The sequence below is a fragment of the Solea solea genome, chromosome 5 (assembly GCF_958295425.1).
Source record: "Solea solea chromosome 5, fSolSol10.1, whole genome shotgun sequence".
Classification (NCBI taxonomy): domain Eukaryota; kingdom Metazoa; phylum Chordata; class Actinopteri; order Pleuronectiformes; family Soleidae; genus Solea; species Solea solea.
Window position 1 is genome coordinate 4,260,073 of NC_081138.1, and position 23,964 is coordinate 4,284,036.

Consider the following 23,964-nt stretch of genomic DNA (forward strand, 5'->3'; position numbering starts at 1 on the left):
TACTTACCAGTCACACAATGTACCAAGGAGGATGTATCCCAGAATCCATCCCATCATAAAACAGATGTGCTGCAAAGGGATTTTCCAGTAGTCGCTGCAAACCAAGTTCCACTGCACAGGAAGGAAAAAAAGGAAAATGAAACACAATATTAACTTGGACCAAAGAGTTTCTTCAAAAAAAAAAACAGAGCGTTAGAGAATGAAAACGCTGCATTCAGAGAACTCTCGTCTCACAGTCAAAAACACATAAACCCCGTCTGGCTGAGGTTGGGTTTGGTCAAGTCATGCAACATCGGAATTTAAAGTTCTTTTAGTGAAACTGAGTAAAATAAAGTGAATTTAAATGGTGAATTCAACTGCTTTATTAAAAATATGGTGGAAACATTTAATAAACAGTTACAACTAGTAAAACATTTGTGACTTAAAAGTACAAACTGATAAGTATTTTTGTTTAGAACCGGGGTTCACGATTTACAACAGGACAGTGAACGCAACACACAGGCTATTAAAGTCATCCACAGTGGATGTTATCCTTTTCTTCCATTTTGCATGATTCTGTGTTTTTCATTTCTCGTCATTTGTCTGATGTTTACTCGTGACGGACATTTCCTCTTCCTCGCTTTCGCTGCTTCTTTTTTGCCAGCTCTGCCACAATGAATGTCTAAAATAACGCTATCCTTGATCTTAGTGTGTGTGTGCAGTGCCATGAAGCAATAAGTGTTTCTCGTGAGAACCAAGACCTTGCAAGACCTCCTGATTCTGAGGATGCCGGGTCCTGAACTCACAAGGCTGGTTTTCTGCTAACAGACAGTAGGAGGCGTGGATACAGCCCACAATCTCCCCACAAGAAGACATTCAACCATCATAATGACCCTGAAGCTGTTAAATTAGTATCTAGTATCTGTAATTGTATCCCTCTATAAGCTTGTGCTTATTGAATCCGTTTCCTATTGACCTTTACGTCACAGTTAAACAAACAGCGAACGGCGAGATGGACGGTTGTGGTTGCTGTGTAACAAAGACGCCGCCACGTATGATTTCCCGGCAACAGTACTGCAGTTTATACGTCGCCTCCGGGTCAAAGACCGGGGAGGAAATATTGGTGCAGAACGCCAAGTCTGACTCCAGTCCGACTAAGCGTATACATGCAGGATTAATCAGACTATGAATCACATTATCAAGGTATGTTAGTCCAACTAAGACTTGCTCTATTTCGGACTAACGTGTTCAAATGACGTTAAGAAAACCAAATTACTGTCTTAGTCAGACTAAAATCGGACTTTTAACATTCACCGACTGTCACAGGGTCACAGGAGACACATCATAACTCCAGGTGTGAACAGTCCTCCTTAACGCCGTCCACAGATGGATTTAACATCGGACCACAGACGGATTTGTGTGGAAGGAGGAATGTAGATCACGTCCTTCCTAACCGAGTTAAAATGTCTGCTGACAGTTATTACATTAGACTGAAGTAGAGCCTGTCTGTGAACAGTGACTCTGCACCCGGGAGGCACCAGTCACGGCCTTCCTCTAAAATTAAGACAAAGTGGGGGCATTAAATAACAGAAAATCACAAACCACAGCCAGTTTGAGCACAAATGGAGCACAAAACTGTTGTGAAGATTTGAAGATGGACTCTGTGGCTGGTGTTTGCCATGTTTAAAATAGATGTTACAGGTTTTTTCAGGCGTCCATAGCGAAATTCAAACCTCACATTGACACCCAGGAGAAAGTGTGCTGAAAAAATCCCACTCAAGGCCCAAAAGTTTCCCTTCAATCTATTCAAGATTATTCAAAACCACCGTTTATCGAGATTGCGGATGTGCAGCAAAAATTAAACATGACACAACAACAACACCGCAACATATGCCAAGATAATTAAAAAAGACTCGCAAGGAGGAGGAGCGGCCACAAGCAGATCCTGAGAAACATCAGTACAACAAACAGTTAGAGCAATTAAGTCAACAACTCTGTCTCACAGAGCAGAAAAACACACATTATGAGTTTTACCAGTTGATATTATAGGACTGTACACAAAGGTGCTTATTATTTTGACCCGAGTATATTTTCTTAACCTTTGTTTAATTAGGAAAGCCTTTTCCTGGCCACACGCAGCAGATTTAAACTGGGTTACTGACGACAAAAAGTGTCCAGTGAGACCAATACTAGGATTAAACTGTTTGCAATTGATTCCAAGCTTATGGAGCAGCAAAATGGAACTTCTTTTTTTATCTAATTCAGTATGGACATTTGCAATAATCAGTAGAAATAACGTCTGGAAACAAAGGCCACTTCAAGTTGATGAACTCCGATGTCGTTTATTCAAGTTTTCCCTTTCATCGAGTTCCTCCTTTGTCCCTGTGAGTGACGCCATGGACAGAGGAAGCAGCGAAAGACGTGTTTACTCAGGAAGGAAGACGGAAGCCTTTAGATTTCCAGCACCAGTTTGTCATGAGGGAGAATGCTGTATTTAGTTCCTCGAAGCCACGGTAAACAGATATTAATCTGAGGAGAAGCTGAGGAACAATTACCCATAATGACTTTGTCCTGCTGATCAGCCCACACTCTGGTTCAGAGACTGCAGAAAATGCTCTGATGTGTTCAACATGTGTTAGGAAACACTACGATCTAATACTAAACCTGTGTTCTTGAATAGCATAAGACCATATTTACAAGAGAAGAGAACTTTCCCAATGCTGCCTTTTTTTCTTTTTGGTTCTTAAAAAGTTTTCCATAAAGCAAAATCGCTTCGAGAAATGTCTTCATCTGCACAAAAGCCCTCACAAATGACTCCAAAAGTTATATGTAAAACTGCTACAGAAATACACCAAAAACAGAGAAGAAGGCATGGAGCATGTGGGCTGGGTACAAAGTTGTTTTCTTTTAAGAAAGATATATTCGAACAAGGATATAAGAAGGACAGATTGACACAAGTTGGGCTATGACATCATCGTTTTCCAAAAGTTGCACATTTGGTTGTATACACAAAAATGCAACAGTAACTTTTCACTGGATGCAAAAGTTCAGCTTTGGGTTTTTCTTTGTAACTAAACTATTAAAATGAAAGGAAAATGAAAGGAATAAGGCCTAGAGATTGCTTTTGGAACATGATGATGGTGAACTCTTCATACTTTTTTCCCTTTAATGTCATTGAACTTTTTTTCCTAATAAAAGGATAATAAGGATTTTTTTTAAAAACCAGTGTTTTAAGGCTCCAATGGCTTGTTTCCGTGTGTAAGACGAGTCTCACTTTTTACACTTGTTGCACAACATGACAATCAGACTGAGGTCTACAGTCAAAAAAGAGCCTCATTCAGCTCTGTATCGATCGCACAAAGTCAAAAGATACTGCATGTTCAATGCAAACCCTAATGCAACTTTTTACCGTCTCTCCACACACACACACACACGTCAGCGTCACAATGAGTTTATGTGTGAATAGGGAAGAGGCAGTCAATGCAACATTACAGACGCCAACGGCTGAAAAACAACAACAACACACCAACAATCGCTCATCCAGTGCTTGGTGTCAATAACCTACATTGACAACCAACTGTTTTCCATTAAAAACTATCAAATATCTAGGATGAACCGATATGATACTCAGATAAAAATGTAGAATCCAAAAATCATATATAATCCCATGTTTCACTATGCACAGACTGTAAAAAATATAAATAAAATTCAACTACAGCATTTTCGCTGAGTCATGCTTATTTGTTTGTATTACACAGTTGGAGAATTGGGTCTTTGAAATAGCTTGAAATATGTTGTTAACAGCTTTATAGATTAAAAGGTCTAAAATGATGGCATCGTGCCATCCCTAATATTTAATACTATCAGACCTGACTGAGGGAGCATTTGTGTGTATACACAAGCAGTGCAGGGGCGGGCGGGGACAAGAAGTGTTCATCCCTAGAAAACTAGCCAACAAAAAGTGCTTGTTGTACTTTGTAGGAGTGATGGTTATCTAGTAATTGCGTCTAATGCTCTGCAGAGCAAGGTGCTGAAAATGGAAGCCCCGTCAAGGTCAAGGCTAAGATGACTATGTCTTGGTAACTACTTCTTCTGTTGTTCGAAATAGTTGTTCTGCTTTGTGAGCGGGGCTTGTACTGGGGCAGAAGTTCAGTTTTCTGATATTACCCCACCTCTTGATATTAAAGATCTAAGATCTAAACAGCAGCGCTACACTGAGAATCACAGAGAGAGACGTGTGGCGCTGGTAAGCTTAATCAACATTGTGTGAACTCTTCAGACTCCTCATTTGCTTAGATTTCAAAGATAAACTACAGCTTACGTGAACATTGGAATGTACCTCACGACAATACAATCCAGGTCTTTCAACTTTCATGCAATATTTCAAGATTCAAGACAGTTTTTAATGCGCAAAGAGAGAATGAGCATGAAAACAGGCTCATGGAAACTCGCCTAATGGAGCTTTTCCATGAAACAGTTCTAGCACGTCTCGACTCTACTCAGCTTGGTATCAGGCACCTCCTCAACGTGGGCGGGGCGGTCATGGCATGGCTGCACGAAACTGCCGCAACGTCATTTTAAATGCGACACAAGCACACAGATTAGTGACAGCAAAGCAGTTATTTTTTTGGTAAACCTGGGGTAACGTGTGTCTTCACCCTCCTCTTTCCAAAGAGCCAAAAAGCCAAATATATCAAAAGTCTGTTCAACCTAATCTTACCTACAAAAAGTAAACGTACCTACACTTTCTAAGAAGCAAATCAAATATCAATTTAAATTGTATTTTATTGTTGGAAAACACAGTCGCTCCATAACTCAGTAGCCAATCGGCATGCAGCCTCCTAAGGCCCGGCCGCATACAAAAAAAACAAAACTTCTCCTACTTCTGCTATTTAACATAAAAATGATCAATTTTTTCCAAGCACTTCAACAATTATTATTCATCTTAAACAAACAAAAACAAACTCTTTCAAGTACTGAATCATTAGAATCAGTCAATTAAATAGATTAGTTCAGTGCTTCCAGCATGACCGGAGCACAGACTCTGTCTGACAGCAGTGCTGTCACTAAATACTCCTCTGTTAAATATTGAAATTTTAGACATTCACCTGTCATATGTTGCAGATTAACACATGTTTCGGGATTTTTAAGTCTTTTTAACTGATCTACTAGGTACTAACCCCAACCCTGTGTAATGGAAAAGCTTCCAATTCTAACGCAAGTAAGACAAGTGTCTGAATAAGACACTATGAGGTCATACTCAGGTTAGTTATCTGTTACTGTAGATGCATTATGTTGACATACACCTTCATCAGACTATGGTTATTAACGAATGGACCAGAGTAGCCAAAGCAACCAACTGCCGGGGGCCCCCGAAGCTGACAGGGGCCCCTCCTAAGTACAGCTGATTAGATCAAGCCTCGTCCAGTGCTTCACTAAAAACATTCAGCACTAATGGCTGAGCTAACAGCAGGAAATGAAGCAGAAATGAGTGTGTTCATCCAGATCTTAAAGAAGACACTAAAAAACGTGTGTGGTTTCCTATTACACACATTTCTACAGCTCAAATACACATTTAAAACTGGGTTTTTTTGAAGTGTGTGAGGTGCCACATTAAAGTAGGTAACCGTGGTTTCCTTAAATGTCTCACGTGACATCCGCGTTCTCAAAATTTGAATGAGATTATTGTGACTCCATAAACCATAATCTGAATAACGTCTCCTTCAGAACGAGGACAGTGGTTGGTGTATCTATGTATCCATGCACACACAGTCAGTTATGGCCCTGGGGCAGACTTCCTGATAAGTAAGAGTGAAAACAGGCAGCAAGGTTTGAACAGTTTAACCTGAGCAAATATTGACTGACTAATGTGAACAACCACCTTCCACACCACAAATGTTCCCTGCAAAGATAAACCAGCTTCTCTTCCACGGATAACACTTCAGTACCACCATCATGGAGAACGCCCAAAACGTTTATTTTTCAAGAAATGCAGTTTTAGTTGGTAAAAAAAAAAGAAGAAAAGAACCAACAATGGAACATTTAGACAACATATTCCATTTTTTTTAAAGTTACAAAATGGTGGTATGTTACAAAAGACTATTACTAAAGCCTGCCCCATACTAGAGGATTTTAAAAACAGACTTGATTTTAAAAACATGGGAGGCTACAGACACAACGGACTTTGTAACCGATTTAAATCAATGTTTTCATCGTGAGAAAGCACAGACGAGACGATGCAGTCAAGACGCAGGACTTTAGAATATAAACAGACATGGAGACGGACTGTTGGCGTCGTCAGTTAATAGTTGTATGTGCGAGATGTTTTGTGCTGAGAAACGCAACAAAAGCGTGGATGAAGAAGACGGAATCCACTTGTCTTGTACAAGTTAACAGTTCTAAACAAAAGTACACAACATCCCAATCGACTCACTCTCATTGGTTATTGCGGGGTTCTGCTCATGCCCCCCAATCACTGTTCAGTCATAAATATTACACATATTTAATAATTACTATTTGAAATCGGGAATACACTGATATGTACTATGCCATTAAAATTGCATCTGTTAACCCCTCACATTACAGAATAATTTGGCCATTTTCAAATCAGCCTAAAATCAAAAGACATCCATGATTGTTGGAAGGGTCAGATCAGGACTGAAATCTGGCCAATTATCCTCTAGTGTGGGAAAAATACAAAAGATGGAAGGGAATGTTGGTCACAAAAACATGTGACAACAAGAGCTACAGAAAATTACGTATGTTTTAAAAAACAACTTTTTTACCATAAGATGTTACTTTTGCTGCATTCCATTTGTAGTCGATGTCCTGGCTTTCAAACACTGCTACTTTTACCATTAATAGCACTTCTGTCATATTTTTTTTCCAGTGGTGTAAAGTAATAAAGTACATTTACTTGTATTACTGTAACTGAGTAAGTTTTTTGTGTACATTTTGTAAAGTTTTTTTTTTGAAGTACAGTACTTCACTACATTTAAAATCACATCCATTACTGAGTAAAAAAAATGTTAAAAAAATGAACGCACCCAGAAACTTTGGCAGTGAATTATGACAGGTGAATGATGAGGATAGGTAATAATGAGGACAGGTGAACTGGCGTTAAATAAGGTCCCTGAGTGAGTGAGATGTTAATGCAATTTTTGACCTTTGACCCATTTTGACTGATACATTATCCATCCATCATCTACCGCTTTATCCTCCACTGGAGAATCGCGGGGGTTGCTGTGCCAATCTCAGCTAACATAGGGCGATAGGCCGGCTACACCCTGGACAGTTCGCCAGTCCATTGCAGGGACTGATACATTATGTGTTTACATATTTTATTTGGTCTGCACTTTAATTTGAAAACGTTTGCCTAAAAACAATTCATGTGAGATTTGTGTCCCCTTTGTCCCCCCTTGTCCTTTTTTGCTCGACACAAGAAAGAACCCCAATTTTTTAAATTTTAAACAAGCTACTTTTTTACTTGAACTTGAGTACATTTTTAGACCAGTACTTTTATTTGTACTTAAGTATAAATTTATCAAAACAGTGATACATTTACTGGAGTAGAATATTTTAGTACTCTGTTTGTTTCCCAGTAAATCAGTCGTACACATAATACTGTTTAATGTGTATCACTAGCTCATGTTGCTGCACTGTACAAAATACCACCTAGCTTGCTGTTATTGACTGGTGTTGCTAACATTAGCTAGCCCGAGATAGTTACGACTTCTAGTTGACAAGTCGTACATATCTCGGGAATGTGTTTTAGTAAAAACATACGTCACAAAAAATAGAGACACACATTAAAGTGAAAAAAAAAGAAACATAAATAATTCGTAATAATTATTAATGGAGAACAGACAGGCTCCCCCTTGTGGCACTTCAAAATACATCACTAGGACTCTATGTTAGGAATATCAATGACTTTCTCCATTCACAATTAGCTTAATTAACTAAATTATACCGATAATATGGTATTAACATGGTACATATGGTGCCGCTGCTACTTTACCTCAGTGACAAAGTTGGTGTGAAGCCCCGCAGAGTGAACGTAGTCCCAGCCTCGGGTGCAGGACACCCTCTCTCTGGGAACATGACCCGAGAAGTCGGAGGTGTTGGGCGGATATTTGAAGAGTTCACAGTGGCTCCGACCGGAGCCGTTCACCCACGGGATGGCGACGTTCAAGTATCCCTGCCTGGAGAAGTTGCTGAGGAGGAACGCGGAGGGCAGCAGCTCCGGGTCGGGCGTACAGTGGTACGACTCCGGTATGTGGGTGAAGAAAATGTCGCTGAGCAGATTCAACGTGACCGCGAAGTTTGGGAACCAGCTGAACAAGACCACCACCCGGTTGTAGCGTCCGTATCCGCCGCTGTGAGGGAAAACCTTCGCCTCGTAATCCATGTGAAGAGGAGCCTCACTGTCATCGGTGTCCGCGGCCATGGCTCCCTCACTCAGACTGAGACACTCCACAGCTGCGAGACACAGCAGCAGGTGAAGCACGCGAGGAGGGAGGGAGAGAGGAAGGGAGGAGGGAGTGAGGGAAGGAAAGAAGGAATGAAGGATCACTCGAGCTGATGAGATAGATAAGATAATGAGATAGACCAATAATAAGAGACTTCATATAAGAATAAAGTATGTTAATGTAAAAAATATCTATACATTCTCAGTTATACAAAAGCATATATACATTTTTATAATGTTTAAAAAAAACTAACAAATGACAATGTGTGTGAATGTGCAAAAAACAACAACACAAAAATCTCATACAACAACAACAACAACAACAAACAGGACACCAGCAACATCAGTGCTTGTCAAAGTGTGGGAGGTGGCCCTCTGGTGGGCCTTCGAGGGACTGCAGTTGGGCCTCAGACTGGGCTAGAAAAAAACATGTATTTGTGTATTTAAGGTGCTAATAAACGGTTTATTTGTCGATTCATAACATAAAATCATTTTTAAAAAGGCTCTGTTTTTATATCATTTTATTGTCTCAAACCCAAAGCAAAGTAAAACTGGATTAAACTGAATCATCTTTGCTTTTACTTCAGTGATCAAGACGGGAAGCTTCTCCACGTCTTTCTCATCCACTCAGAAAAAGTCATCAAAAAATCTCACAAAAAACGGACCCCAATAAAATCTTGTAAAAACAAACAAAAACAATTTAATTTAAAAATTATTTTTGGTGAATGCAAATAAATGTATTATTTAAATAACTAAAATTTGCTTTATTTATTTATTCTCAGTCAAGGAAAAAAAAATAAAAAAAATTATTAGTTGCAGCCTTAAAATAAACCCTGATCGTTTTCATGGATGAATGTGGAAAGTTTCCCTGCTCTCGCTGACAGGAAGTCGTCCCCATTAAAGATTCACTGACCCATAATAACATTATGGGTATTCATTTCTCACTGACTCACCAACAGACAGCTGAAGGAGACATCACTGATAACAGTGAGTGATGATTTCAAAGCTACTTTCACTTTCACAGACTGTTGAGCGGGAAAATGACACCGTATTCACTCGGTGACTCACAGCAAGCAAACAGGAGTTTCTACCTTGTGACTGAGTGTTTGAAGCCATAAATAGTTTTGGGGGGTAAATCATAAATCATGCAGCGTGTGTTGTTCACTGACAGGACTTCACTGGCTTCAAGAAAAATCACATGAGAGCAAAATGAATTAGTTTTAAGTGTTTAATGTGTTGGTTCTTCCTGGTGACATGACAGACATGAGCTAATTATATCTATCTTTCCTCTTCTTCTTCCGGCTGTTCCTTTTCCTTAATTTAATTTCGATTTTTACATCTGATTCTGATCCTAATGTAAACATGTGTGCACCCTCAGTGGCTGCATACATCAGGCCAGAGTCTTTCTAAGGAACATATTGGTATGTACTGTAGATGAGGAGTCTGACCTCCTGTCTGGAAGACGACCTTTGAGTCAGTAAAAGTGGTTTTAACTTGCTTCACTGAAGCATTCAGTGGATTTGACACATTCAAGCGTCTCGTCTGAGCAGAGCCGGGAATTGAACCCACAACCTTCCAGTTGAAAGGTGAACAACGCGCTCTACCACTGAGCCTCAGAAAATCACTTTTGATATTTAAGTTCAGGAAATGTCATATACTTTAAGACTTTTTACAAAAAGCGACTTCAACTTCTACCAAAGTCATTTTTTTTTTTTTTTACTTTTAGGTACTTTATAAAATACATTATACATTATTCCAAAACTAATCCCTGTAAATCAGGGGTCCTGCTGTGGCATCTACACATGGAACAAACATAAAAACAATATTTTGTATCATATCACACATATTAAATTCAACATTTAATTCTATATAAGCTTGTCTAGTGTCTCCATGTTATTTTGATTCTATTGTATTTCTGTCTGTTTTTGTTATTTACAGATGAATTTGGCATCATAAATGGGATTTCTGTTGTTAACTTTATATATCAAAACAAACACTTTTACTTTGAAAGGGTGTGCAGTCAGTCATCCGGAATAGTTTTAACTGCAGCATCGTGACCAATCATGTCCAAAACTGTACATTTGTCCTGAACAATTTTGGATTCTCCATTATGAAAACGCCAACACAAGAACACAAAAGCAGGAGGCAGCGGGTAATATTTCAAAGTTTTATTAACGAACATAATCTCTGAGGAACAACAGCAGTTCTCGCGCTCTCTGTACATGCAACTGTAGAAAATAACAATTTAGAATTTTTACTTTTCAGTTTTAGTCTTTTTTTTTTTGCCATCCATCCTCGTTTTTCAGGTTCTCTCCGTTTTTTTTGTTTTTTTTTGACGTTTTTTTTTCTTTTTCTTTTTTAGCAGGAAAATCAACAACAGCTAGAGGTGAAAGTACTGGATCTCTGTTACAGCACTGACGATAGCATCAACAACCCCCCGCCCCCCCCTCCATACAACCCCGACCCCCGTAGCTGCTCCAACAATATGTACACAAATAAACTACATTGTACAGATAAAAAAAATGTTACATTGTTACATCATTATCACCGGCAGCGAGCGCACGCAGCTCGTTGCTGTTAGAACCCAACATTCTACGCAATTTTTCAGACTAGTACAAAGAGGAGGGTGCAAAACGTCCTGGGAGGTTTGTTTTTATTTACACAGCTATGTACAGTATGTCTCTTTCACGCATTACAAGGAGGAAAATTTACACAGCGGAGACCAACTTCAACTCAAAACATACCACAGGTGTCAGAAAAAAACAAAAACAAAAAAAAGGATAATAAATAGGTTATTTCTCACCATTTAAAGAGTAGTTCTCCATGCTTTTTATTAGTCATTTTCATTCTAAAAAATAAAAATAAAAGGAAACAAAGAAACAGCTACAGTCTGGGTTTTAATTAAAAAGTAATAAAAACAAACAAAAGAAAACTAGAAAAAAAAAGGCTTGAAATCGTGATTCTACATCATGAAAAAATAGCAATTATGTATATTTATGTCCAGTAAGAATAAAAAAACAAAACAAAACATCAAATCTAAAATAAACATCGAGTGAATGTAAGGAGAGTAGAGGTAATATGTTGCTGACTGAGGTGGTGTCAGGCTAGCATCTGTATCACCGCGGCCAAGTGCTCTACTGTGCATCTGAGGACTGATGGGTGTGTGTGTGTGTGTGTTTGGATTCAATTAAACCAGAAATCACTCTTTTGTTAAGCTGAATATTCACAACGGAGAATCAAAGCGGTCGCACGAGAGTTATGAGATTCGCCGAGCGCGGCAGGGAACCAACGAACGTCACTTATGTCAACCATCACTATTTCAAGCCTTTGTGGTTCAAATAAATGACTGATGACGGAAGAGGAAGAAGAAGAAGAAGAAACAAAGGCGGGGCTTAAACCGTTAGAAGGTGACGCATGGAACAGACACACGCACACTCGATGACTTGTAAACAATAGTGAGAGGGTGGTGGTGTCGGTCGGGGCATAGTTAACGGTATACATTCTGCTGTGTAAGCCATGTGATTGACATGCCACTGGTGCTTATGCTTCTATTAGGAAGGAAATTTAAAAAAAAACAAAAACAAAAAAACACAAGAACATTCACTACACACACTGAGCTAAAACACACACACACGGGTTTGTCAACAAAAGACATCCATAAACCTCTCCCCCCCCCAAAAAAAACTGTAAGAAACCAAATAAAAACAAAATAAAAATCATGACCAAGAGGGTTTTTTAAAAAATAAAAAAACAAATTAAATCTGGCTATGTAAATCCAAATATGTGCGTGTATGTATACGAACCAGGATGTGTGTAACTGTCACAGAAAAATAATAATATATATATGTGTATGTATATCCAAGACTATGCATCTAGCCACCTTGTCTGCACAGTGTAATAGCAACAACCATCGCACTTTACTAGACAAACCGGACACCGCTACGTTGACTGACAGTGTGTAAATAACTTAAAGTTTCAGATACTATTGCCATCAGGATACATGAGCAGCTCACACACACACACACACACACACGCACACACGCACACACAGCCTGTGTGGTAGGTCCAAGGGAAAAAAAAGCTCTTCAAAAACAAGGACCCACGGACAATTTTGAATCAATGCAGATCACCACAGACCAACACCTCGACGGGATTCTGAACGGACGATCGTAAAAAAAGAATAAAAAGAAAAGAAAAATAGTCGATTCAGTGTTACGCTATTCCACTGTTTGTGTTGTCTGTTCACTTTTTGGTTCATTCGGAGAAAAAGTCTTGTTTGTAACTGTCTGCTCAGGCCCGACACAACAACATGAACATGGCAAAAACCTCCCCCCAACACAACTGAGCAATATGAGGAAGTAACCTATTTATTTTTTTTTTTTTTTTTTTAAAGTTCTTTATAAATTAAGCACTGATAAAAAAATCGGATGGCTAACTTTAACGCAGGGTTTTATGACTTCACTGACAAACCAAACTCTGGAAATTAAACTGCTCACGGGTCGTAATCAGAAGTGAAATACACTTAAAAACACCCACTCATGTGAAAGGCCACAGGTCTCATGCAAAGCAAAAGAAGGTTCTTCAATTTTCTGAACCACAGTGCCATCCAGTGAGTAAAAATGGAACAGCACCAAGGGAGGGGGGGGGGGAGCTGCTCTCCAATCTCGGACAAGAGGCAAAACAGACTGACAGGACGATGTGAAGTCGGTGTGGAATGAAAGCTTTGCGAGGCCGTTACAGCGCTTCAGTCTATTTAACACGAAGCACGTGAGCTGAGAGCAGGACGTGTGGTGAAATGCTGACAGACCTGTGTCTCCTTGGTTACGGAAAAACAAACAGTTTGTGATCGAGAGAAATGATTTCAGTCCAATTTTTGTAAAGCAAAAACAAGAAAAAAATGAACCCATACTACATGAACACGATGGCATTGCTTGTAAATGACATCTAACTTTCATCCCACCAATATATATCTATGTGGCTTTGCCCAACAATGAGTCTTTTTTTTTTTTTTTTTCACTGAAAAAGGCATTTTCTTGGTTTCGAAAATTTTCAGATAGAATTGTGTAGTAAAGTAATGAATAATAATCCTCTGTCTATTCTTTAAATAAATCCTCAACAGTTATTCTGCTACATCCGAGGGACTGTGTGGTGTCGGGGGGCCTGTGGGAGGCCGCTTTTCTCTGTCAGCTATATTTGTGTTTTGTGGTGATCCACGTCCAGGTGAGGACGCCTCGTCGGCCCCTGGACGTGGATCTAGAGATGGGATCATAACAACTGTGCACTGGAGTCGTTCAAATACTGACAGAACCGTGTACACATTTTGGCCCATGGATATGAAGGGGGGAAAGTGCTGCCCAAAAGTGAACTGTACATAAAAAGATAATTTTTATTTCTTTTATGTTTTTTCTTTACACTTAACTGAGTGATATTACAGTACATAGGTTATTTACAACTGTGCAGTAATGTGTGGCAAAATAAATTATCTAGAAGGCAGCAAGAATACATTGGTTAACGAATATAAAAACTGTACATAATTTACGGAATACAACTTTTTTTCTGTTTTCTTTTGTTTGTTTTTTTTCCATTAAACTAATATTGGCTCTGTAGTGTTTCAAGTCACTTCCTCAGAAACAATGAAATGCCCAAGTAAAGAAATAGACAAAAACAAGATTTCTCTCCTGCTAAACCACTATTTCTCAAAAGTCTCTTTGCGAGTCTCAACATTCGTTGTGTTTGTTTCTTCTGGTTGTCCTGTGGTGTTTCTTTTTTGCAGTCCATGGCGGTCTGACGTGTTTGTGTGGGAGCGAGCGGTGGGGGTGGGGGATTGGGTTTGGCTGGCCGAGGAACACTCCGGTCTGTCCTCAGCGAACCATGCCCATCCTCTTGTGTTTTAGCCAGGCTGAGAGGCTGCGGGGTTCAGTCTCCTCCCCCTCAGACACTGGGCCCTGATGTGCGCTCACTCACACATCGCTAACTCTCTGCTGTATCCTGACCTGCTGCAGGCTCTGCTGCACGGAACAGGTGCAGTGAATCGAAACGGCTTCCTCTGGTCGTACGACGGCTGGTTGTAGCTTCCACGTCTGTTCGTCTCAGCTGTCGAGGCGTAGACGCACATAGAAGATCCACATGACGCACCACGACTCCGTTGACAGTCCAGCGCCGACTCGGTCTAGTTCTCGTGGCCCCAGCAGGAGAACTGGATCAACGGGAGGCTTTGCCTCAGTCCTCCCTTAGGACAGGCACTGCACTGCTGAGATAGCTCTATTCAGATAGCTCCTCCCGGTGGTGGTGGTGGTGGTGGTGGTGGTGGTGGTGGGTCTATTGAAGCGGGAGCAAAAAGAATGCAGAAAATACATCTCTGTCCCCCGGTCTCACCAGAACTGAGCACTGAGGAGTTGCGTCCTGACGTCAGAGCCTCGAAGCAAAAACTGTATCTGCTTCTCCAACTCTGATCAAACAAAAGTGTTAAAAACTTTTGAGGATGAAAGTGCAAGTTGTGTATTTTCTTTTTTCCCCCAGTAAAAACAAGTATCCTTCTCGGCGGAAGGGAATTGAGAGCAAGTTTTTCATCTTTACTTTTTCTATAGAATATAATTATTTCTTATCTAAAGTCCTCTGTAAATCTTGCTAGCCCTTTCCGTTCGTTCTGTTAAACGAAGTCTCTTTGAGAAGAACTGATTCAGACAAAGTTTGCGCTCCATCTGTGAGCACGCGTGTGTCACGCAGGCAGAAGGACAAAGTCGTCATTGACATCGACCATTGGCACATAGAAGGACGGCACTTCGTTGACACAGAGGGACTTGTGCACCGCTGGGTCCAGCTCTTGGACCTTCAACTGCCACTCCATCCTTTGCACTGCGTTGAGGGCGGCTGCCTCGTGCTGCTGCCGCATCAACAAACATGTCTGCGGGAATAGAAGCAATCACATAAACATGCTTGGTACGCACACAGATTAGGAAGACTTCACAGCACATTAATAATAATAATTAAATCATGGCAAAATTCATACCTTCATGCGGTCATATTTGTCATCCACATCCTGAATCCAAGAAATGAACTGACGAGCATTGAAGCGGTCTCTCACAGATTTGTTCTCATCACCCTGCCAACACACATTAAGTTAGAACACAGACTAAGTCATGGAGTTTGTTCAAATCAGTGATATCCGACTCTTACCTGGCTCTCTGATGGCATATTGTACACTTCAGAGTCCAAAAGCATGGTGCAGGCGCTGAATGGAACAGCCTGATTGGCTATTGTCCTCGCTGCTCTGCAGTGGACCCTCAGAACCTCCTGCTCGCAGGAAACAATCAGCTTCTCCTGTGAAGGGTAAGCAAAACGCAGAAAAGGACGATTATTAGTAAATGAAGTTGGTGAAATGGGTCGAGATCAGCAAATACAGAAATCAGAAAGATTTGTGTCAACAATAGCATTTCTATCCGGGGTGCCACAATTAACAATTGAACAGTCGTGTATAAGATTCTTGTGGGAATTGTGCTCCCCAAAGTTGAGAAATATCCTCATTCTTTTCCTTGTAACGTGCCCACCAGTGACACTGGGTCCTGTTAGCATAACTGTTAGCAAAGATGGCGGAGACCGTTTACATTCTGGGAATGAGGTCCCATTCCTCTACGAGTAAAAAGTTTGGAATTAGCGTAACAGCTTCAAGCCTCGGACCAAGTGTCACTGGTGGGCACGTAACAAAAAAAGAATGAAGATATTTCTTGACTCAGGGAAAACTAATGTTGGGAAGCACAATTTTTCAAAAATACTACCCCTATTCTAATACAAAGCTAAATGCAAATCAGTGAAGTAATCCTTTAATGTTTAGTCTTTAAAGGCACAGAGTTGAGGAGAAAAATAACTTCAGGACTGTATTTCTTACCCGTTCTATGCTGTGCTGCAACCTGAGCTTCCCTCTTACTGCCTCCTGTTGCCTGAAGAGTTCCTTCAGAGGTTCCGACAGCGACGGAGGCGGTGCAATCTGATGAGCAAATATATATTAATAAAAACTGTAGTCGAGCACAACGCATTTTGTCAGGGTAAATCTGAAAGAACCATAAACCCAAATATGACATGTATACCAAGCTGAGCAAAAGATTTAGGTGTGATAACGTACCACAGGGATGTGAAGTTTGCTGAGGGGCTTTCCATCCAGCAGGTAAGAGCCCGTGTAGGTCACATATTCAGCATAGCACTGAGGGGCCTGCGGGGTGATGTAACACAAAATCTTTCTCTTTTCCTCAATCTTCTTCCTGATCTGCAGGTACTCAAAGTAAGGGTTTGAACGGTCACTGTGGTAGGGCTCGATATCGTCCAGCTTGATGGCATTTACCACTACGGCCAAAGTCTGCTGAATCATTTCTCTTGTCTGCTGCATTGCCGTGTTAACCAGCTGGACCTGGACGTGCTGCCCAGCAGAACGAGCAAATTTCCTCTTCCGTGGGTGCTGGGTCTGAGACTCGTCATCATCCACTTGGAGAGGGCGTCCTTTTGTCGTCCTACTGAGAACCACTGTTGCAGACGTCGTCACAGAAGCAGGTACAGAAACTGCGGAGACTGTATTTGTTGCAGTAGAGGAGATGTGAAGCACAGACTCTTTGTCCTTCTTCAGAGTTGAGAAGGAAGAGCCTGAGGTGGGTGTTGGGGTTCTCGTAGGATTCAGGGTGATGCTTGCTGTTGGACTGGTGGTAACAGGGGTGGCAGTGACAGATGAGGTTATTATGCTAGAGGTAGAAGGGACAACAACAGTAGGGGGATTGTTCTTGGCGCGATTGCGGGTTATTCTTTGTGGGATTTCATCTACCTTCTTAGGGATATCTATAATGGTGGATACGGTGGTCAGGGTTACTGGGGTTAGCTTGGACGTGGTCTCCTGAGTGTCTGGTAGTTCCACTGTGCTAGGAAGGTTGACTGCCACTGGGGGCTGAGGAAGAGGACTGCATGGCATAGGTTCTGCTGCAGGCTCAGGCATCTCCTCCTGTCTCACCTCTGGCTTGAGAGTAGACACTGAGTCCAGGGGTAACTGCAGTGATTCAGTGAAGGAGTGGACCTGTATGTGATGTTGCTGACTGGCATCTGATTTCACTGAGGAATACAATATATTGGACTCCAACTCATCGGGTCCTCCATAAGGTTCTTGCCTTTCCTGTTGTTGAATAAGAGACAGAGCACTGTTAACTGGTACACTCTGGGGCTCAACATCCAAGTCTTGCTGGAAGTTGTCATGTGGTGTTGGTACAACTAAATCTTGTCCAGTGGGCTCTCCCAAACTTAGGTCTGCAGCAGGGCATGGTGTCTTAGCCAGGCTTGGAAGGTCAACCTCCATGATATCTGGGTCTTCTCTGTCAGTTATGCTATGTCTGATGTGGCTCGGCACAATTTTGGTATGTTCCACTGGTTCAGGGTCTCGAGGCTCAGCTTCTTCTGACTTGTCTGGTAGTGGTAGGTCTGGCAAAGAAAATGGTCCCAGGTCATCCAGTTCATCTGCATCAGCCGAGAATGGGTCTGCCCAGGGCACCACAGGCTCGGGGCCAACCGGTGGAACCATGTGACCCTCAGTGGTATCACTGAAACTGTGTGGGGTCTGTCTGTTGTCTGGTTCAACACATGTTGGCTCTGTGTCAATCTGGTGACTATCATCTATACTAGGTTTGTTGCATTCCTGAAAGAATGACTCCAGTCTATTGGAGGAGGATGAGGTGTTTAAATAGTTGGGTTCCACATCCATAGTTGTGTCATGCCTCTCTGGAGAGGAAGGGATGTCAGCCACAGCCTCCTTTTGCTCATCAAAGTCTTCTGGGTCCTCTTTGGGCCACCTATTCCAGGTAGCATATGGGGGAGTGATAGAAGGGTGTACAGAGTGCTGCATGTCACTGTCTGAATGTGAATAAGGACTGGTGATTTTAGAGACGGCAGCTTCTATTTCCCCATACGTCCGGTTGGGTGATTTGAGGTCCATATCAGGGTTCCAACCCATGCTGTGTTCATAGCAGTCCTCTCCTTGGTTAGGTCCAGTTTGGGTTGGGGAGAGCTGATGGACCTCTGAATCGTGCCTGTCTGGAGACTCAGCAGGCCAGCTCTTTCTCAGGGGGTCCTCAACCTGAGGGGAGAAGGGACATGGGTCCCTTGTTTGCTCGGGCTCCTCAACTACACAATGGTCTCCATCATCTCTCTCATCCATATCACCCTCTTCTTCATCTTCTTCTTCTTCTTCTTCTTCTTCGTCTTCTTCATCTTCCTCCTCTTCTTCGTAGTCCTCGTCTTCCTGTTCCTGTTCCTGCTCCTGCTCCTGCTCTTCTGTGACAGAAGGAAGATCTGACAGGACCAGGTTAGGTTCACTATGATGAGGCTCTGAGATGTCATCGATGTCCAGTGGTGGCAAGGCCGCAGGAGCTGGCGTTGGTGGTGCAGCAATGTCAAAGCAGGGCTCCTGAGGGTCTGGCCTATGAACTGGAGTGGAAGGTTTGGGCAAGTAACTGTATACACTTTCAGGAAGGTGCTCATTACCCTCAGGGCCAGTAAGAGCTGGTGCTGCCACATCCGGTGTTTGGTGTGCTGGCTCCAGCCGGGGGGACAACATACCGATTGGAGAAAAGTAGTGAGTTGACAGGCACTCTAGCCTATCTATTGTTGCTGATTTGTCCTCTAGAGTTTGGGAGGATGATGGATCAAAGTCCACCTCTGGATCAGTTTGCTGCTGTCGAAGGAATTTGTCAGCTTCAGCCTTGAACTCATCCTCCAGGGGCCGGCGGACATCTGAGGATGCAGAACGACTGACAAGTGGCAGCTGGAGGTTCTTCGCAGGGGTAGGGCAGGTGCCTTCCTGGAAGCTCTGGGGATTAGAGTACCTACTGGGTGGAAAACAGAAAAAATAAACCATTAGAAACCGTGCCTCATTCAACAGAGTAAAATTAAATAATGGCAACAGCAATCCTGCAGTATGTTGTATAAATACTCACCTTTCAAAGAAGGATGGGGAACAAGCATTCATTGACATTGTCATAGCTGATGAGTTCTGACAGTCCAACCCATCCAACATAATATCAGGGTAATCCTCTGCACTGCAAGATGGGGTTCGAGGAGTCTGCATTACTTCTTCAAAACTGGGACAGGAGATGACAGACGTTGGTGTGGGAACACCAGTTGGCCTGTTCTGATCTGGCCTAGGAGAGGCAGGGAGATGCTCCTTCATTTGATGGCTACCAAGCCAGTCTTTTGAGTTTTGACTGTCTGGAGGCTGGAACTTCCTGCCTGGGGACATCATTTGGGGAGGGAGACCCACATCCTTCAGCTTCTTCTCTTTAAGACCAGATTCAAGACTGTTGGATTTCTTTGAAGATAGCTCACTGCGGTTTTTTCTGACTTCCTCTGTGGACTTGGTTTTGTCTTTAAGTTTTGGGTCCCCTGACTTGGGTCTCAGTTTCTCCATCTGCTTCATCCTTTCTTTGTGTCTCTTGTGTTTCTCTTCAATCTCCTGGTCCTTTAGACTCAACATCTGGCCAAAACTTGTCATTTGATAATCATCATCCACTAGCAGTTTTTCACGTGGACGATTATCTTTCCGACCTGTGTCTTTGGACTGAGAGAGCTTTTCATTTTCATCCTTGGTCTTAGATTTAATTTGATCCATTCGGTTATCTTTGTCCAATGTGTCCCGATTTCTCTCTTTCTTCATTTCAAATTTAGGACTGTCTTCTTTTGACCTGTCTTTCAGGACGGTGATCTGCGGGCTGTCTTTCAATCCTGATTTGATATCCTCTTTGGAGTGTTTAAATGACCCAAAACCATCAAGGTACTTATTCTTCTCCTCCTTAATTTTTTCCTTATGTTTCTCCTTTTTCTTTTTGTCCTTCATTCTGTCACTGATGACACCAGATCCTTTGTCTTTGTCCTTTTTGGACATTTCTTTTTCAAATTCCAGTGTTTTCTCAAAGTCATCTTCTCCATCTCCCTTACCTCCATATGGAAATGTGTAAGGGTCAGCTTCTAGGGGCATGGCCTCTTTCTCAAAAGGTAGGCTCTCTCTGCGGCTGTAGGACTCTCTGATCTCCTCTGTCTTGTCACGTTTATCTCCCTTTTCTTTCTTGACCTTTTCTTTATCCTTGTCATGGCTTTTCTTAGACGAAGATGAAGATGAATGCCGATGCCTTTCCTTCTCTCGGAACTTGTCCTGGGGCGTAGATATGGACAAAGAGTCTCTCCTGTCCTCGGACACATCAGCCAGACTGATGGATTCATAGTAACTACTAGTGAGGACTGGCTCGTGACCTCTGTCGGTGAAACTATCTGAAGAGATTTCACTGTTCTTGTCATTGGAGTCGTCCTTGTAGTCATTCATAGCTTCCTCTTCTAATTTTTCCAAAAGAGACTTTTCATTCTCACCACTGCCTTTTGAAGGTTTTCTTTCTTTAGAATGGTCCAGCTTGTCTTTATATTTACTTTTTGTCTTTTCCTCACTGGTGTCCCTTTTGTCCAGCAGCTTCTGCTTGTTTTTCTTGTCTTGGTTTGAGTCCACTGACACCCTGTCTTTTCTTTCCTTATGTTTTGCATCTACACAGTCCTTCTTGTCTTTGTTGTGTTTCTCGAGGGAGCCTTTCCTCTCTTTACCTGTGTCAAATGTGGCCTTTTCTTTCTTCTTTTCTTTGTGTTCTTTGTCTTTTGCCTTTTCTGTGTTATGTTTAGCCTCCAAGGAAGATTTTCTACTTTTTTCAGAGGGGAAGTGATCCAGCTCATCCTGATCAGGTGTTGAGTCTTTTCGGACGGAGTCAGACACGAGGACACCACTATTGTAGCTGTCATCATCGTCATCACTTTCATCAGTGAATATGTCAGCTATCTTGTACCATGTTTTCTCCCGGATTTTCTCGGGTTTTCTTTCCTCTTTCTTTATCTCCAAGAAATCTTTCTCCCTGTCTGCATGTTTGTCCTGGGAGCATTTTTCTTTCTTATCCTTGGTCAGTTCTGAAGACATCTTTCGATCTTTGTCTTTGCCATGAGACTCTTTATGTTTGTCTTTGGCTCCCTCCTTCTTGTCTTTGGTAGCCCGGTCCGTGTCCTTTTCCTTAGCAAGTTTTTCTGTGGAGCTTTTCTCGCTCTTCTCCTTCTCCTGATCAACTCCTCTGTCTTTTGTTTTGTCTTTGTGCTTGTCTGCTTTTATCTTTTCCCTCTTTTCTGTTCCCTCGCCTTTCTTTTCTTTCTCCTTTCCAGAGTGGTTTCTTTCTCTGATATCACAGGACTTGCTGGCATCAATGTCTTTGAAGAAAGCATCATTGCCATACTCGTCTCTTGTAGATTCCTGCTTGATTTTGATGTCCTTTCTTTCTTTTAAGGACTCATGCGAGTCTTTGCGGTCTCGACTGCTGTCCAGAGAATCCTTGTCTTTTTTGTCTTTGACTCCGTCAGTGGACTCCTTCCGCTTCTTTTCTTTTTCAACTGAGTGACTTGAGTTCAGTTTTTGTTTTTCTGACCAGTCTTTTTTCTTTTCATTTGTCTTTTCTGAGGAGTCTTTGTCTTTCTTTCTTGAAGTGGCCTCTTTCTCTGATCTTTTCTCACTGTGATCCGACTTCTTGTCCTTGACTTTGTTCTCTTTTCTGCGTGTCTCTTCTTTAACAGTCTCAACAATCAGTTTAACGGAGTTGTTGGCTTTGTATTCCTTGTACTCTTTAATGGGAGCATCCCAACTATCTTCATAGAGGGAGGAGTCAGACGACATCTCAGAGCCCCATCTGTCATGGTGGTCATCCGAGGCACTGAGCTTCGTGTCCTCCAGATTGAGGAAACGGTTGTTGACGTCATAACTTTCATAGTCAGCGTCGTCTTTCTGTGCCTTGTCTTTTTTACTTTTTTCTTTCTCCTCCTTGGTGTTTTTCTCTTTGTCTACCTTAAGATGTTTTTCCTCTTTCTGCTCACTTTTCCTGTCTGCCTTTGAGGATGACTTCTCTTTGGACTTTTTCTTCTTCTCCTCTTTGTGAGCTTTTTGTTTATCCTCCTTGGGCTTCTCTTTCTCTTTAAGATTTCTTTCCTTTTCAGATTTTGCAGGCTTCTCCCTCTCCTCCTTGCTTGCTTTATCCTTAGTGGAGTCCTTTGTTTTCTTATTTTTCTCCTCCTTTGTTGTTCGATGCTGATCTTTACCAGATGACCAATCCTTCTCTTCTGACTTACTCTTCAATATCCTGTCCTCCTTTTTTGAATGGTCTTTATCGTGTTTGGACAACTTGACTTTGCTCTCAGCCGGTGATTCGGACTCAACGATTAGGGACTTCTGTCTTGAGTCATCAAAATCAAAGGAATAACTTTTCACAAATTTCTCATTCATGTCCTGATTAAGCACTAGACTCGGAGCCTTGTCCTTTTCTTTATTTTTGTGCTTATGCTTCACTTTGTGCTTCTTCAGCACTTTGCCATCGACATCAGTTTTGGACACGGCACTGTCCACACTGGAGTTTTTGAAGAGCTCAGAATTTTTCTTGTCTACAGCGTTACTGTGCACATTGTTGTTCTTCTTTTTGCTCTCCTGTGCTTTCCTCTTAACTTGTTTTATTGACTCTACACTGGAATCAGCGGAGGAGTAGTCAGACTCACTGGAGAGTCTTGTTCTGACTGAATCTGAGAGAGAACTGACATCTGACCATGTAGGAGATGACACCGTCTTCCATCCATCTGTCCTCCACTGCTTTGGATGCTGTTCTGCTAATGACTGAGCTTGTTTCTGAGAGTTCAAGTTACCATGGGAAGAGGAGGAGGATGCGTTAAAGCCGGAGGATTCTTTCAGGCTTGCTGCAGAAGAGTCCTTCATACTATTTGAGCCCTTGTCGTCCTCACTCTCCATATCCCCACAATCAGAATCCGATGTACAAAATTTGTCGTTGATTTTACCAAACCGGACTTCTTTACTGGCGTTATTTTTGCTCTCCTTCTTCCGCTTCTTCTTGACTTTATTCTTGTCTTTCTGTTGTTTAGAGCTCATGCTGCCAGAGTCTCTAGCCTTGGTATTTGTTTGCTGGGCTTGTTGCCGTGGTGTTGGTGCTGGCGTGAAACACAATGTCCTGTCATCCTCATCTGAACTGTTACTGTCAGAGATGATCCGCCTGACAGTTTTCTTTGGTGTGAGCGAGTTGCTTTTGGAATAAGTTTTGACCTCCATCTTGGGTATGGAGATTAAGCTGTTGGCGCTGTTAGCGGCCTTGGCGATCTGGTCCTTACGGAAATCCTTTTTCAAAAGGTGTTTATCGTCCACAGGGGGGACACGTTCCTCCTCATCGTCCTCGTCAAATTCGTATTCGTCTTTGACTGGTGTGACAGCAGATTTAGGAGGCTCTATGGGTTTCCCTTTCAATTTCAGGCCTTTCTCAAACTCTGAGTCTGTGTTATTGCCATCGACAGAGCTGGACGGTGCAAATGAGGGGGCATCTTCTTCCTCTGAAGATTCTGTGTAAATTGAAAAAAGAGGCACAATCAATACATCTTCCAGCTGTGTCTACATGAATAGCTTATATAAAATCTAATAGTCATGTAAT

General features: G+C 41.9%; 2 protein-coding genes across 3 annotated transcripts in view; both read right to left on the reverse strand.

Moving 5' to 3' along the window:
* The window catches only part of slc22a31 (solute carrier family 22 member 31), a 22,508-nt gene extending 14,043 nt beyond the window's left edge, over positions 1 to 8,465 (reverse strand). Inside the window, exons 1-2 of the mRNA XM_058630042.1 lie at positions 7,997 to 8,465; positions 8 to 111 (exon numbers count right to left, since the gene is read on the reverse strand). Of these exons, the coding sequence (XP_058486025.1) occupies positions 8 to 111; positions 7,997 to 8,425 (533 nt within the window). The 5' untranslated portion in view covers positions 8,426 to 8,465. The remainder of the gene's footprint in view (positions 1 to 7; positions 112 to 7,996) is intronic.
* Positions 8,466 to 11,081: 2,616 nt separating this feature from the next.
* The window catches only part of ankrd11 (ankyrin repeat domain 11), a 97,086-nt gene continuing 84,203 nt past the window's right edge, over positions 11,082 to 23,964 (reverse strand). The window contains exons 9-14 of one of the 2 annotated variants that reach the window (XM_058630195.1): positions 19,408 to 23,875; positions 16,566 to 19,296; positions 16,332 to 16,430; positions 15,623 to 15,766; positions 15,456 to 15,548; positions 11,082 to 15,350 (exon numbers count right to left, since the gene is read on the reverse strand). In XM_058630195.1, the coding sequence (XP_058486178.1) occupies positions 15,165 to 15,350; positions 15,456 to 15,548; positions 15,623 to 15,766; positions 16,332 to 16,430; positions 16,566 to 19,296; positions 19,408 to 23,875 (7,721 nt within the window). In that variant the 3' untranslated portion in view covers positions 11,082 to 15,164. Of the gene's footprint in view, positions 15,351 to 15,455; positions 15,549 to 15,622; positions 15,767 to 16,331; positions 16,431 to 16,565; positions 19,300 to 19,407; positions 23,876 to 23,964 lie in introns of both variants that reach the window. The other variant, XM_058630194.1, reaches the window with a different exon arrangement.